This window comes from Salmo salar, chromosome ssa01, assembly GCF_905237065.1.
Source record: "Salmo salar chromosome ssa01, Ssal_v3.1, whole genome shotgun sequence".
Lineage (NCBI taxonomy): Eukaryota > Metazoa > Chordata > Actinopteri > Salmoniformes > Salmonidae > Salmo > Salmo salar.
Genome location: NC_059442.1, coordinates 138,224,150 through 138,239,105, shown reverse-complemented (window position 1 = coordinate 138,239,105; position 14,956 = coordinate 138,224,150). Strand labels below are relative to the sequence as shown.

The 14,956-nt window shown below is 42.7% G+C and overlaps 2 protein-coding genes across 6 annotated transcripts in view; both read right to left on the bottom strand.

Annotated features, from left to right (window-relative positions):
• LOC106565473 (glutamate receptor ionotropic, NMDA 1-like) overlaps nucleotides 1–8,791 on the bottom strand; it is a 42,726-nt gene extending 33,935 nt beyond the window's left edge. The window contains exons 1-6 of one of the 5 annotated variants that reach the window (XM_045690752.1): nucleotides 7,873–8,791; nucleotides 5,007–5,141; nucleotides 4,442–4,618; nucleotides 1,383–1,445; nucleotides 574–671; nucleotides 152–273 (exon numbers count right to left, since the gene is read on the bottom strand). In XM_045690752.1, coding sequence (XP_045546708.1) covers nucleotides 152–273; nucleotides 574–671; nucleotides 1,383–1,445; nucleotides 4,442–4,618; nucleotides 5,007–5,141; nucleotides 7,873–8,121 — 844 coding nt within the window. In that variant the 5' untranslated portion in view covers nucleotides 8,122–8,791. The remainder of the gene's footprint in view (nucleotides 1–151; nucleotides 274–573; nucleotides 672–1,382; nucleotides 1,446–4,441; nucleotides 4,619–5,006; nucleotides 5,142–7,872) is intronic. The other 4 variants (XM_045690765.1, XM_014132735.2, XM_045690760.1 and 1 more) reach the window with 4 other exon arrangements.
• Nucleotides 8,792–13,666: 4,875 nt separating this feature from the next.
• LOC123725416 (uncharacterized) lies at nucleotides 13,667–14,795 on the bottom strand. The gene has a single exon (XM_045690743.1). It carries the CDS (start codon nucleotides 14,708–14,710, stop codon nucleotides 13,832–13,834), a length of 879 nt encoding a protein of 292 aa, XP_045546699.1. The 5' UTR covers nucleotides 14,711–14,795; the 3' UTR covers nucleotides 13,667–13,831.
• Nucleotides 14,796–14,956: the final 161 nt, after the last annotated feature.

The following is a 14,956-nucleotide window of genomic DNA, read 5'->3' as shown; positions in this document are numbered from 1 at the left end:
TGATCACACATGATACATTGTTAAACAATGAATCGTTCATCTATGGTTGTCTCCCTAATCATAGAGGTTAAATTAAAGGTGACTCCAGAAAAAGGCCAGCGTTATGAAGTGTTTTCCGAGTGGCTGTTGGGTAGCAGTGTATGGTACGTACCATCTGGTGCCTCACTCAGGGCTTTACCCGACATCTCCCGCTCTCCCACCAGCCACACGTAACCCGAGCCCGTCATGTTGAGGAAACGGGCAGCCTTGTAAACTGCAGCAGCGTCCTCTTCACTGAAAACAGAGATGTTAAGTGACACAGGCATGGTTACTTATCTTTAATCTAAACGCAAATCGTTGCAGTAAATCACTACTGTGTGATATCATGCCAGCATTTAGCAGTAAAAGTATCTAAAAAGTGTTAAATATAAGTCATTTTAAATCTTGTTGTGGTCAAATTAGGAGCCGGGAAAATTACTTATGATCATTTTAGGTTAAGGATCGTGATCAGAATGAACTAGATTCAGTAGTAGAGGCAGGTCAGCTATGATGGGAGGGGACTGATGGGACAAATGGAAGGTGCTGTAGTCTCACCTGGCGGAGAGGATGATGACACGAGCCTCCAGCTCTTTGGCTTCCAGAAGCAGAGCAGTTAAGTTAGTCTCCTGGCTGAACTGGAGGACTTTCTCTGCCTGTGATCGGGGCACAAAATAAGTCAAGCCAGCTACTTACCCCCACCTCAGAAACCATGCTGTCTCTTTACCTGTTTTGTTTGGTTTTGTTGATTTTTTGTTGAAAAAGAGAGAGAGGAAAAAAAGGAAAGCGATCCATGGAAATCGGCTCAACTAAAAAAAAGCTTGGAGGGGAAAAAACGTTTGCATTTTTCGCATGCAAACTGAGGGTTATCAAGACTCCAAAGAAGGACGTGCATGTTAGATAGGGGGGAGAAGAAGGTCAATGCAACCAGTAACTAAAAACAGGTGAAGGGGAGTGAGGGGAACCTTTCCCCCAACCAAAAACTGTTGAAAACTACAGGTGCTACAAAACAGAAGGGAGTAGTAATCTGGGAAAGTGTTTTGTCCCACACTACCGGATCTCCACAAAGGAATAAACTTGCAATCTTTTTTTTTGTTTAGAACATGCATTCCTTTAGTTGAAGGAAAAAAAGTAATATGATAGAAGCGGAGCGCTGTTCATTTGTTTATTTTTTTACGGAAAATTATAGTCTTTCCATAACAAAACCATTCTTCTGTGAAATCATAGGAATAAGGTCTCAAAGTAAAAAGAAACACGTGCTTCCAAGATAGGGGCATTTCTGGGTCGGCTGGTGACTGGTTGGGCTGGTTTCTAGTTGCTACGTTTGAAAAGTTGGTGGGCGGCGTGCATTGACCATGCAAATATACCTTAGGTCCTCGCTTGTTGTCATAGGACAGTTGGTCGAGGTTTTCATAGTTCCTTTTTTTATTCTGATGAGTAATGTGCACAGAGAAAATATGCAGACACAGAAGAATATTATAAACAGTTGAAAATGGATCGCAGTAAAGCATTCCAACAAATCTCCAACTTTTCTGCTTCAAATTGGGATCCCTTGGGGCTTGCAAAAAACATCAATGACAGCCACTGACCACTAGCAATCCTATTTACTGCTATGTCATACTCCCTTATTCAGCACCTTTCAAATACAACTCAAGACCCTTAAACCATCATCCAGCATTGGTCCAGAAACAGTCATACTCTCTGTACAACAATTAGATTGAGAGGTCTATGTTCCAGATCAAAGCAATCCCAACACGTAAAAAGTCTGATTCTGCAAACTAATGCCCCTAAGGTTCTCTCCATTTTGAATTCCACTCTGCTCCTGTATATTGTGAAAGGAGCCGCAAGGCAGTCTCTTTGCCTTAGGGAGCCATTTCGCAGTGAAACATAGCATCTTCTGCTTGATAGACCTGCCTCCCCTGATGCCTGAACTCTCAGCTCAGACCGTTGGGAGGCAGAGCGCTCTGGATCTACGTCCTCCGCTACCCAAATGCTACAGTGACTCTGACGCATTGGTTCATTATACTGCCTGACAAGCAAATCTGAAGTAAATCCCATTTTCCTCCACTGTATTCACACTTCTTTGAAAGGAATAAAGAACTGTTCTGCCTCAAATGTAATCTGAGGTTGTTGTGGTCAGCGCTGCTCTGTAAAACACTGCTCCCCTTTCCAAATGTTGCATGAAAATGTCTTCTAGTGTGTCAAGGTCAGTGCACACTCATGAATCATGACATTGCAAAACAAGCATCAATCAAACTGTGACCACGGTCCTTATTTAGAATATAAATCAACTCATCTTGTAGGTAGCCTAGCAGTTAAGAGTGTTGGGCCAGTAACCAAAAGGTCGCTGGTTTGAATCCCTGAGCTGACTAGGTGAAAACTCTGTCTGTGCCCTTGAGCAAGGCACTTATGCCTAATTGATCCTGTAAGTGGCACTGGATAAGCGTGTCTGTTAAATGACTTCAAATGTAAAAACCCAAATTGATTTTGCTCTAGCCCTCCACCATCTTGCAGCTATCTCTGTGTGGTATTATACTGCCTTGGCAAAATAAAAACTGTCTAGATGACTGCCATTGTTTTCCCCAAGGAGCTCCTCTCTGACTGCCCTGTTTTTGCTTATTCAGTGTAGTATGATATTGTATGTTGTGTCACTAATGTTAGTATTCTAATTGAATCCATTACAGCTAGAAGAGTCTCTCTACCGGCTGTGCTAGAGAACCCCATCAAATTGCCCCTGTGGCTTGTCACAGCAGCACAGCATAGAAACCTGCAAATACAGTGTGAATAATCTGCACGATACAGAATATTAAATGTGAATAACTAGAATATTTTTCATTAAGGAGGAAATGACACAAACTCCTCAAATGTGACAAACATTCTGCCAACCTGGCTAGCTGAGTAATTTCTTACAACCACTGATAAAATCACAGTCCAAGCTTTTAACTGTGAGAACACAGATACTTCCTTACATCGTCATATCGTAGTGTCTACCATATCAAGGTTTCTGTGACATTGATAGATTCCTTCAATCTGGTAACTGTAAATCTATCCAATCTCTGCTTTTGGCATTATATAAGAGAGAGAGATAGTTAAGGGCGGACAAGATGGATTCCAGGAAGGAAGGAGCAAGTAGCTATCAGTTAACCAACTATTCTTTCATCTACAGTAATTTAGGTCTTTACCATAGACAATACCACTCCACAGGTAAAGTCATACATACAATCCAATTAAGTCATAATCCTTAATAACAAGATGATTTATCAACATAAACTATACTTAGTAACTCCTAATCAATCTTTATCATGTGTGAGTAACTGATTAACCACAACGTGTTTAAAATGTCCCATCTCCCTTCGGTGTGGATTATCATGAGCATGTGTCAAATGAACCGTTTCATCAGCCTCTGATTAAATTACTCTTCAAATCAGGACTCATTTCACTCCGTCACACAATTACAGGAAGGAGTCCCTGAAGAGAACAAGCATTAACCACATCTCGAGGTGAAACATACTAAATGTATGTTCAACAATGTGTTAATTGTTCCTTCTCTTTTCCTTTAGGGAACATGATCACCGGTCTGTTTTAAGCTTTAGGTGGATCAGCACATGTATTAATGAGCTAGCTACATTCCAAGTAACACAGCCTCAGAGCCAGAGGTAACTACGGGCTAAAGTTATGCTCATGGTTACAACATTTATATGTGTCATTTCACTTGCATGGTCACACAGTCCATTATCTGACAAGGACAAGGACCTTGCCGGCAGATAGCGGTTAAGATCGTTGGGCCGGTAAACTAATGGTTGCTGGTTTGAATCCCTGAGCCGACTAGGTGAAAAATATGTTGATGTGCCCTTGAGCAGTTAACCCTAGTTGCTCCTGTAAGTGTCTGCTAGATGTAAATGTAGTAAAACCAAAGATAGGTCTTTCAGACAGTGTCTCGGGACAATCTGATATACTGCATGTCAACCGTCCATCACTTTACAAGCCTCCAAGTGAGCGTAACACTGGGTAGATTAGCTCCTTTCCTTACACACGTAATATCACAACACAAATATACATGAAGGATCTGTGGACCATCATTATGTTTGGGAGTCATTGATGTTTTGCAAAGCCCCAGGTTAAAGTGTGCTATTTGGCTCCCGTTGTGGATTGACACAGGAGAATTTGACTATGGTGAAAAGCAACATGAGATGAGTAAAAGATGTACTCAGATCAGACCACATTAGACGCTGTAGATGTCTCTAGCATATTGATGTTAGCCAATGTTCACACAATGGTCAGTGAGAGATGTGTTCACACAAAATAAAGGAAAACAGTTACATACAGTACATAAAAAGTCCTTTGAGAGTTTAACAAAGACTACACACACACACACACACACACACGGTCACACGCACTAGGGGTCCTGCGAGCCTGAGCATCTCACCTTTGTTTCCCTCTCCTCCAGTAGGGTCTCCAGTCTCTTCTGCGCGGCCCGCCCCTCGTGGTCATCGCTGACAATCAGGATGATGTGGTTCCATCGAAACTCTCGCATCATGTCGAACCACACGTGAGCCTGGTGGGAGTACGGGGGGACAGTCCGCAGAAAGGACAAGTGGATACTCTGAGGAGAAAGAAAATGAAGAAGAGTGAGAGGAAGTTAATTGCTTGTCATCCACGGTTTTAGTGACATTTCTAACATATTCATAAGGCCATTTTGCTATTTTGGTAGCTAGCCAAGTAGTGGAGTAGAATTTGTCTCTCTTATCGGTTTCCATTCCCAGGGACCTCTCCATCATTTCCCCCTCCCCCTTCTCTCTCGCTTTCTCTCTCTCTCTTCTCCTCCCTCTCTCTCTTCTCCCTCTCTCCCTCTGTCTCCCCTTCTCGCTCTCTTTCTCTCTTTCGCTCGTTCTCTGTCTATCCCATCTCTCTCTTCTTCCCCTCTCTCTCTCTTACTCTCTCTCTTCTCACTCCCTACCTCCCTCCCTCTCTCTCTCTTTTTAATTTCTCACCTTGTCGGAGTAGATGGACATGCGCGTGGTGAGGCCCACCACAGGGATGCGGTAGAAGCCTGCGGTGTAGGACACAGGCGTGGGGGTGAGGTGGTCATTGGACTGGGGAGGATGACTCACTAGGATGGCATACACCTGCAGACACAAGTATGGGAATGAAAGATAACCACACTTCCTGTACAGAGAGTTGAAAGGATAAAAAAGTGTATGGAATATTGATTCATCACTGCGACATGGAAATGCCATATCAGCTTTCTCCTCTTAAACCATCCTCATTTAGCAATATGGCTGCTCAGTAGATAGATATTTATATGGCTCAAAGCTAAATGGCACTCTACTAACAGCTTTTTACTGAGCAACTGTATATCAATTCTTAGATGAATAGGATTCTTGAGAAATGGAACATTGATCCAACTGAGGCGGAAAAAAAACATGCAGGCATGAGGGTTCGGTGCGTGCAGCCCGTATGGTTGAGCCTCAAATGAGGTCTACCATCCAGAGAGCGCTTCCAGGCATCTACCATCTGTCATAGACCCTCTCATTGAGTCTCTCACATGGTTAGATCTCCATCTATGCAGTTACCAGGCACTGTTACCGGCATTTGACATGTAGAATACTGACATCTTTCTCATCCCTGCAGCCCTCTGTGATGATGAATGGAACTCAGATGTCGTGGAACGAAGAGAGATATGTTTCTAACGTAACCATTTCTAACAATTACAATCATTACAATGAAGAGGCCCAGGGACATCGTCTGCGTGTGTGTGTCTGTGTGTGAAAGAGAGGGTGAGAATTTGAAAGAGGGATGGGGAGGTGTGTTTCACACCTCAGCTCTCTTCACTACATGATATTGCTGCTTCCCAAAGCAACGTAACGCTTAATGTGAATGTGATGGACCAGGATTTTAGTAATGTGTTTCAGTGTTGGAACAACTCTCAAAGGGATAACATCACAATACATAACTTATGAATGTTGTTTTCATTGTTAGGATTAAATTGCAAAAGTTGTATTCACATGTCCTGAGCAATGGCCATAATGACTTAAAGAAGAATCGCACTTCAAGTGAAAAAGCCAGTTATTCTTTCCAGACTAGAGGCAAAAACAATTGCATACCATACACTCCTGTGTCTAACCAATACAACATCAGTCTGCATAAGTTATTGATCTAGCAATGAACATGAACCAAACAGTTAAAACTACCAATTTCAAATGATCAAATCATAATTTGACATAATACAAACTAAACGCCCTTCTCCCCTAATAAGGCCGGTGACATAACGTCAGACCAGCGAGACATGCACAACTGCTACCCCCCAAATGCTTTGATGCAGTGGGCCGTTACGCATGCGGCAATGTTAGCCTTCTTAAAGGCAACATTTCGTCACATGGCACCAGCGGTGAAAATAGAAACAGTAAAAAAATGTCATTGTTAAAGGGATACTTGCAAGATTCTGGCATTTAATCCCTTGTTGTCAGATGAACTCGTGGATAATTTTTTTTTTTTTTAATTAGCTGTAGTTTAACAAGCCAATGCTAACGCATTGAGCTAACGCTAGTTAGCATTGGCTCGTGAAAGTACTGCTAATTTCCTTCATACTGCACACAGAGAAATACAAATGGTATCCACGAGTCCATCTGACTCTGACTAAATTGAACAAGGGCCTAAATGCCAGAATCTCACAGTATACATTTAATGATGAGTCACTGATTTCAGTCTTGGTTAGTTAGTTCATTTCAGTGGATTTGCAGCTGTGCACACTGAAGTGCAGTTGGCCTCTCATCCTAATCAGTGTAATCCAGCGTTTCGAACATGTAAACAAGACTGCATGGGATTTCTGTTAATGCGACTCCGTGCAGCCAATGGAAATGTCTGCTTTAGGTGTAATGCCAGGAGCTGCTTGTGGATTTGACAATGCAGTTCCACCTCTAAACACCGCCAAAACAACTGCTATGCCGATGTCGTTAAAGCGTATCTGATTGAATAGGTTATATTAACCCTTGAATACATAGCTTTGTCTGACTAATAAGCTACAGATATGGGGATAGAGATTTGGCCACGTCCAACAGACCATTTTCAGGCCATTTACTTTTCATGTTAGGTCACAAGTTCAGGTTTGGTAGTTACTCATTTCTACTGTTTATGTAACAACGTCATATGCATATCTGACATATCATTTCATTTCAGCTTCCATTTTCTTTCAGAAGCTCGATGGTATTACCAGAGGTGACAGATCTCTGAAAAGGAGCAGTTTCATAGTATTGTTATCATAGCCTAAAGGGCTAGGCTCTAAGAGATATTGTGAGAGTAATGACATTTCTGTATTGATTATTAAAATTGTGTAACAAATTACCCGTTTTTTTGTTGTTGTTGCAAATAAACAGTTTCGTTAAGGAAAATATATAAAATGCAGTCAGCTCAATCTGCTTGAAATATGCAATAGAAGCAGGTGGCACTGGCACAGTGTTTCACAGGCAGGCGTTGAGGTTATAGTCTAGGCAGATGGCATTGTCTGTTTATTGCTAATGAAGTGGTCACTGATCACAATATATCGACCTCATCTGCCCTATTACTCACGTCAGCCAGCTCACTTGAAACAGACACAGGATAATGCTGCATCACACTAAATAGGACGATTCATTTCCCTCCTAATAGTGGGCATAGGCCTCATACTAATTTGCGCAACTTAAATATAGTAGGCTTCATAATCATTTTAGCCTTATAAATGGTTCTGATTGATATGATGGACATTTTGCACCAATGAATAGATGGCTAAATGTCCTGGCTAAATGACTCATCTAATTAGGCAGTTAATCATTTAACACCCATGCAGGGACATGCAGGGACAACGGATCCCTCCTGAGATACCTGGTTAGAGATGAGGTCCTCGCAGACGGAGAGAGCCATCTGGATAGCGTTGGGTTTGTGCGTTACGGAGATGGCGGTCAACTTGAATTTATCTCTCCCGTAGATCTGATTCGCCTGGGTCACCGCATCCTTAAAGACTTGCTCGTACCTCTTCTGACTCAGGACTGCTCCGATGTTCACTATCTTCGGCTCGCAGCCGCCCCGCGCACAGGAGCACGAGAGGAACACCGCCAGCAGAAACAGACGCATCGTGTGAACGATCAAACCGCACAGAGGACCCCGGTTGCGTCTCTCCCTCGTGTTGGCGGGTCGGCTTGCCCGGCTTCTGGACTGCACGGTTCACCCGGTTAAAAAGACAGGAACCACCGTCCCCCTGTACAATGTGGAAAATCTGGACAGCTGATTTATGGGAAATGCGGAGGAATGTTCATGGTCAGGACCTCAACCGCTGTTGGATTATCTTCGTAATTGTCAGCAGTCTTTCTTCAAACATTTTGATTTTCTTTGTCAATTTCCACCATTTTCTTTTTTCCAATGTCGATAGAAACGAGTCAGAGCATATTTTGCGGTGTATGCGTTTTCCTTTATGCGCTGTGTATCCCTCTCCTGGTCCTCCGTGGGCTCTGTGCGGGGTTTTGCTGTGAAGTGATTATCAGACTGATGCGACGCTTGGGGCTGCGGCTGTCCTTGGTGCTGACAGCTGTGCGCGCGCAGTGGTGCGCGCTTCCGCCGTCTACCTTTTGATTTTGCGTTGACCTTATGCTGCTAGAATGAAAAATAAATAAAATAAATGAAGCTAATCATAGAACATAAATGTATCTTGTTTTCAACATGTTATTCATTATAGGACACTCATCTTAGATTATGAATAGGGGATCAATGACAATCAAGAAAACATTTGTGTGTCAGAACAAAAATAATTGAGGTGTCAATGAAAATTGACACCTCAATAATCCAGTGACCCAGACGATTCCAATGTGTGGATTTTTTCTCCAACGGCATTGCTACAGCGCACGGAGCAGATGGACCCGAGCCTGCTCATTACGCTGAAATGGGTCGCCGGTCTCAGTTGAACTGGCTCGCACTGTAAATCAACACAATTCCACATACTCAGGTGGACCAGGACCACCCATTTTAGGTTACACCTCCCCCTCTTTACATCCAAACATCCAATCAATTATGTAACCATGTTATCCATATTTCAACCTCGTAAATCTTGCAAAACCTCCAACGCTCCAACATAACCAGAGTACTTTTATGACGCTTGTCTACTGCAAGTCCCTGACATAGGGATATATATAGATAAAAATGCCTGAATAATTTATTGAGTTGTATCTACAATTTGTGTCTAATAAACTATTTTATCTTGACTAATTCCAAAAGTGTGACATGAATGTGTCGTTTTATCGCATTTGTATTGACATATGTGTATACTTGTTAGATGTTTTGTCTGATTGTGGGGTTGGGTAATGTCATTTGAAATGTCTGAATGGAGAGAGGGAACCTAGTGTCCAAGTAACCATGTGAGGCACAAGAATATCCGTCTTGCTAAGCAAATTTTCAACCATCCTGGTAACCTAGGAAACAAGCCTCTCTCCCCACAGTGTTACATTTCAGAAAATTCATATTACCTAACACATTTATTGAACATAAAAGAGATTATGGCACAGCTATTACTTTTATGCACATCACACTGGAAAACTGATAAAGCATAGTAGCCTAGCCCAGGTTAATTTAGACAAAATGCCATTGCAATTGGAATGTAGGCCTGCCAATAGCCTATCCTATTTCTGCCCACATTAAACCCCACATGTTTCCCAGTCAAATCGGATGTTTCTGGGTTAACTAGCCTATAAGGTCAACCAGGGTTGTAAAAGGGATGGGCTGTTTATAAACCAGATGATTAGTGGTTAAATCTAATCTGTTTTATCTCCTTTAATCAATAGTCAATTAATTTTTCATTTAGCAGGAAATAATCTGTGAGCCCTGTGGTGTCACGCCCTGACCATAGAGAGCCCTTGTTTCTCTATGGTGTAGTAGGTCAGGGCGTGACTAGGGGGTAGTCTAGTTTAATATTTCTATGTTGTGTTCTAGTTTTATTTTCTATGTTGGTGTTTTGTATGGTTCCCAATTAGAGGCAGCTGGTAATTGTTGTCTCTAATTGGGGATCATATTTAAGTAGCTATTTTTCCCACCTGTGTTTGTGGGATATTGTTTTGTGTTTGTGCATGTGCACCACGTAGTCACGTTTCGTTGGTCGTTTATTGATTTATTGTTTTTGCTTAAAGTTTCACTTTGTAATAAATATGTGGAACTCAACATCCGCTGCGCCTTGGCCCCGTTCTTACGACAACCGTCACATGTTGTGTGTTTAGCAAATGTAAATGTCACGTGCACATATATTTTCAAATGAAAGAGACATTTTGGAAATGAGGTCACAATTGATCTAACTGTCTACTGAATTATAAATTACGAATGCAGAGATGGCCCTCTGAGAGGCACACAAATAGGCTAGAGATGACATACAGTGCCTTCGGAAAGTATTCAAACTCCTTGACTTTTCCCACATTTTGTTAGGTCACAGCCTTATTCTATTAAATTGTTTTTCCCTCATCAATCTACACACAATAACCCATAATGACAAAGCAAAAACTCTTTGTTAGACATTTTTGCTAATTTATATTTAAAAAAACACGTAAATATCACTAACATAAGTATTCAGACCCTTTACTCAGTACTTTGTTGAAGCACCTTTGGCAGCGATTGCTGCCTCGAGTCTTCTTGGGTATGATGCTACAAGCATGACACACCTGTATTTGGGGAGTTTCTCTCATCAGATCTCCTCAAGCTCTGTCAGGATGGATGGGGAGCTTTGCTGCACAGCTATTTTCAGGTCTATCCAGAGATGTTCGATGGGGTTCAAGTCCGGGCTCTGGCTGGGCCACTCAAGGACATTCAGAGACGAAGCCACTCCTGCGTTGTCTTGGCTGTGTGCTTAGGGTTGTTGTCCTGTTGGAAGGATAATCTTTGCCCCAGTCTGAGGTCCTGAGGGCTAGGGAGCAGATTTTCATCAAAGATCTCTGTACTTTGCTCCGTTCATCTTTCCCTGGATCCTGACTAGTCTCCCAGTAACTGCCGCTGCAAAAAATTCCCACAGCATGGTGCTGCCACCACCATGTTTCACCGTAGGGATGGTGCTAGGTTTCCTCCAGACATGACGCTTGGCATTCAGGCCAAAGAGTTCAATCTTGGTTTCATCAGACCAGAGAATCTTGTTTCTCATTGTCTGAGAGTCTTTAGGTGACTTTTGGCAAACTCCAAGCAGGTTGTCATGTGCCTTTTACTGAGGAGTGGCTTCCATCTGGCCACTCTACCATAAAGGCCTGATTGGTGGAGTGCTGCAAAGATGGTTGTCCTTCTGGAAGGTTCTCCCATCTCCACAGAGGAACTCTGGAGCTCTGTCAGAGTGACCATCGGGTTCTTGGTCACCTCCCTGACCAAGGCCCTTCTCCCCTGATTGCTCAGTTTGGCTGGGTGGCCAGCTCTAGGAAGAGTATTGGTGATTCCAAACTTCTTCCATTTCAGAATGATAGAGGCCACTGTGTTCTTGGGGACCTTCAATGCTGCAGAAATGTTTTGGTACCTTTCCCCAGATCTGTGCCTCAAAAATATCCTGTTTCGGAGCTCTACGGACAATTCCTTCGACCTCATGGCTTTGTTTTTGCTCTGACATGCACTATCAACGGTGTGACCTTATATAGACAGGTGTGTGCCTTTCCAGATCATGTCCAATCAATTGACTTTACCACAGGTGGACTCCAATCAAGTTGAAGAAACATCTCAAGGATGATCAACGGAAACAGGTTTCACCTCAGCTCATTTCACATGAGCTCAACTTCGAGTCTCATAGCAAAGGGTCTGAATACCTATGTAAATAAGGCATCTGTTTTTTATTTTTTAATAATGTGCAAAAAACATTTTTTTTTACTGTTTTCGCTTTGCCGTTATGGGGTATTTTGTGTAGATTCATGAGGAACATTTTTCATTTAATACATTTTAGAATAAGGATGTAAAGTAAGAAAATGTGGAAAAAGTCAGTGGGTCTGAATACTTTCCGAATGCACTGTATCATAATTAGGCATAGGAAACACATCGCCCTCTTATGAAGTGTGTGGTTTCCACAGGAATGGAAACAAAACTATTAGTATAGATTTATTCAATAGATCTATTAAGTATGAAATTGTATTTAGATCAATGACAACATCTTAAAAGGGGGAGGGACATTACCCCTGCCTCAGGCTTCTCGATTGGTTTAAATAACTACATCACTGTATATGTCATATAAAGTAACCTTTCTTAACACGGGTGTCAAGAATAGAACAATTTAACAGCACGACTGGTTTTCAGATAGCTCAGAGCCATATAGATATACAGTATGACTATCCATGGCTGTGGCTCTGGGATAGCTGTTAGACTGTGGCACTGTGGGTGTGTGTTAAACGCTGCCTAATGAGAGCCACTCAGAGGGAAGGCCAACAGCAACAAGGACTCTTGTTTGCTGGATTCCTGTAGTAGCCCTTAGTGTCCCTCCACCCACCCACCACTCACACATCAATACAGCAGGGCCAGCCTGCAATGCAGCCGTTATATAACGATGTGCACTGGCGGAGAACAGACGTATACAAGCAAACAGACTCAAGAGTTTCATTCCACTCCAATGAGACACACACACACTCTCTAGAGTTCTCACATGCACGCACACGATCATCCACCCACACAGAGACAAGTACATACATACACATACCACCTACACAGTGGAAGGTCTCTCTCTCTCACACACACACACACACACACACACGTCCCTCCTACACACTAACACATAGCCTGGCAGCAATCTATTTGTATGCCAGCCATAACCTTTAGTTACATGTTGCAATGTGAATCAGTAGTAGCAGAACACAGGTACTCCTTTCAGGTGGGGAACCAATAATGAACAGTATACCTTTAAAAGAGCATTCTGAAAAGTATTGCACCAGCGTCCCTTTGCATTGCTAAGTTCATCTACATGGGTGTGTGTTCATCAAGTTCTGTGACCGTTTAGCCACATTAGTTGATTGAGAGGTGGGAGTAAAGCATTCTTCTGCTGTCAATATGTTAGCATAAATAGAGTACTGTAATTCATAGAGGCGGGTTGCCTAAGTGTGCCTTCTGAAGAGGCATGTCTGATGTGTTTCCTGCATAAATTACTGATGAGCAGTCCTCCCTTGTTTTTTGTGGCCCTGTCCCAATGGCCAGCGGCAGTATTACTGTTCTGTTTGTCAGAAAACATTAATTTAGTAGAGGTATACTTTAATGGAAAAGAGGTGGCTTACTTACTGATTGTTTGGTGTGGGGTTGAACAAAAAAACAATTCTAAAAGGTGACGTAGTGTAATTGAGGCAATTTAAATGTCAGAACAATCAAGCATCTAAAACCAGGATTTCTTACCAACTCAATCTTATTGAAAACGTCCAAGTACATATCATGAAAATACAACAAGCTGGACTACAGTGGCTAGAAATAAACAGGAGGAACACACAGTAGATATCAAACTGCTAAAGTAGGCCAGAGGGAAAACAGAAGGCCCAGACACTGCAAGAGATGCACTGAAATATTTGAGTCTATTTTTAAGCCACTCTGACCTTGTTCATCCTTAGATGGAGGCAGTTTCACCATGCTTCCAAGAAGTGTGGACCACTGTTCATTTGTATCCTTTATGTGAAATCACTCAATCCCAGTCTAATATTATGCCAAGTTCCATGGAGGATTCCTCCTTTATTGAGAAATTTGAGAGAAACACATGGTTCATTGATGATTGTAAAACTAAAGGCCCATTGGTAAGACAGACAACACTGTTTTAAATAATGAAATACAATGGATGTTAGAGGAGATTAATGTGTATAGATGAACTATCAACTATCTACTTCACTAGAGTGAATAACAACACTAGCACAATAACAGGAAGGAAGACAACCAGCAGACAGCTCATCTCCATCAGGAAGAGAAGCACCAGGAATATCAGGTAGCAGCATCGACAGTGTTGTTGCATCTGCCTCATCATTTGAATCAGACGAGGAGGGTACAGGCAGCATCCACACAGCAATATTGACTCCATGCGAGTCTGCAGCCTCTGTTCCATGGCGAAGCAGAGTCGTGGGGCTGGAATGGTCTCAGGCAGAGTGTCTGTGATGATGAGTCCATGTTCAGAGCTACTGACCTGGTGGTACATCATATCCTCCTGCATCCTCTGGATCTCCCAGTGAAGGAGAGGAGTTTTCTGTCGACATAAGGGGCACTGCACCCGGCTAGGATCTGCTGCACGCTTAAGGATGGTGGCCAGACAGCAATGGCACAACGTGTGGTCACAGTTCAACAAAGCCATCCGATGGTCTCCCTGAGAGTCGTACAGTTCACTGCAGATGGGGCACTCATTGTCCCCTAGATTGTCACTATTTCTTTGACTCCCGACACTTGTCCCTTTGCTTTGAGGCTGCTCTGTGTTGTCAGAATGGAGCTCTTGTTGAACAGATGTATTTTGGTCAGCCCCATCCGCTGGCCCTGTTTGGGTGACTGGTCTGTGAATTTGCTTGACCTCTCCCAGGACATGCTGTTGTAGAAGCAGGGGCTTTTTCACTGAGCCATCCTCTCCCTGGTCCCTCTCCGTCTCTACCTCCTTGGTTTCCTCAACAATACTTAACACTGCAGGACACCTTGCTCCAACAACAGAACAAATCATTTCCTCGTGTGTCACGTCGTTCCCTGCTTGCCCCGTTTCAAGGTCACCCGCTATTCCATCCATATTTTGTTAGATAAAACTAAACAGTATTCTGTGTCAAGTTTCAGATCAGGCTGAGCAGAATTCCAGTGGCATGTACAACCCAGATCTCTTAGCTAAGAAAGTTCAGTCACAACACTCTACCTGGACAAAGCTTGACTCAATGTGAAAGTAGGCAGTAGTGTTGACGTACTGCTAGCCTCTCCGTCAGTGAAACTAACCTCGATAAGCACTTTCACAGTGATAAGCCCAAGTGTCCAGAAGTGCTAG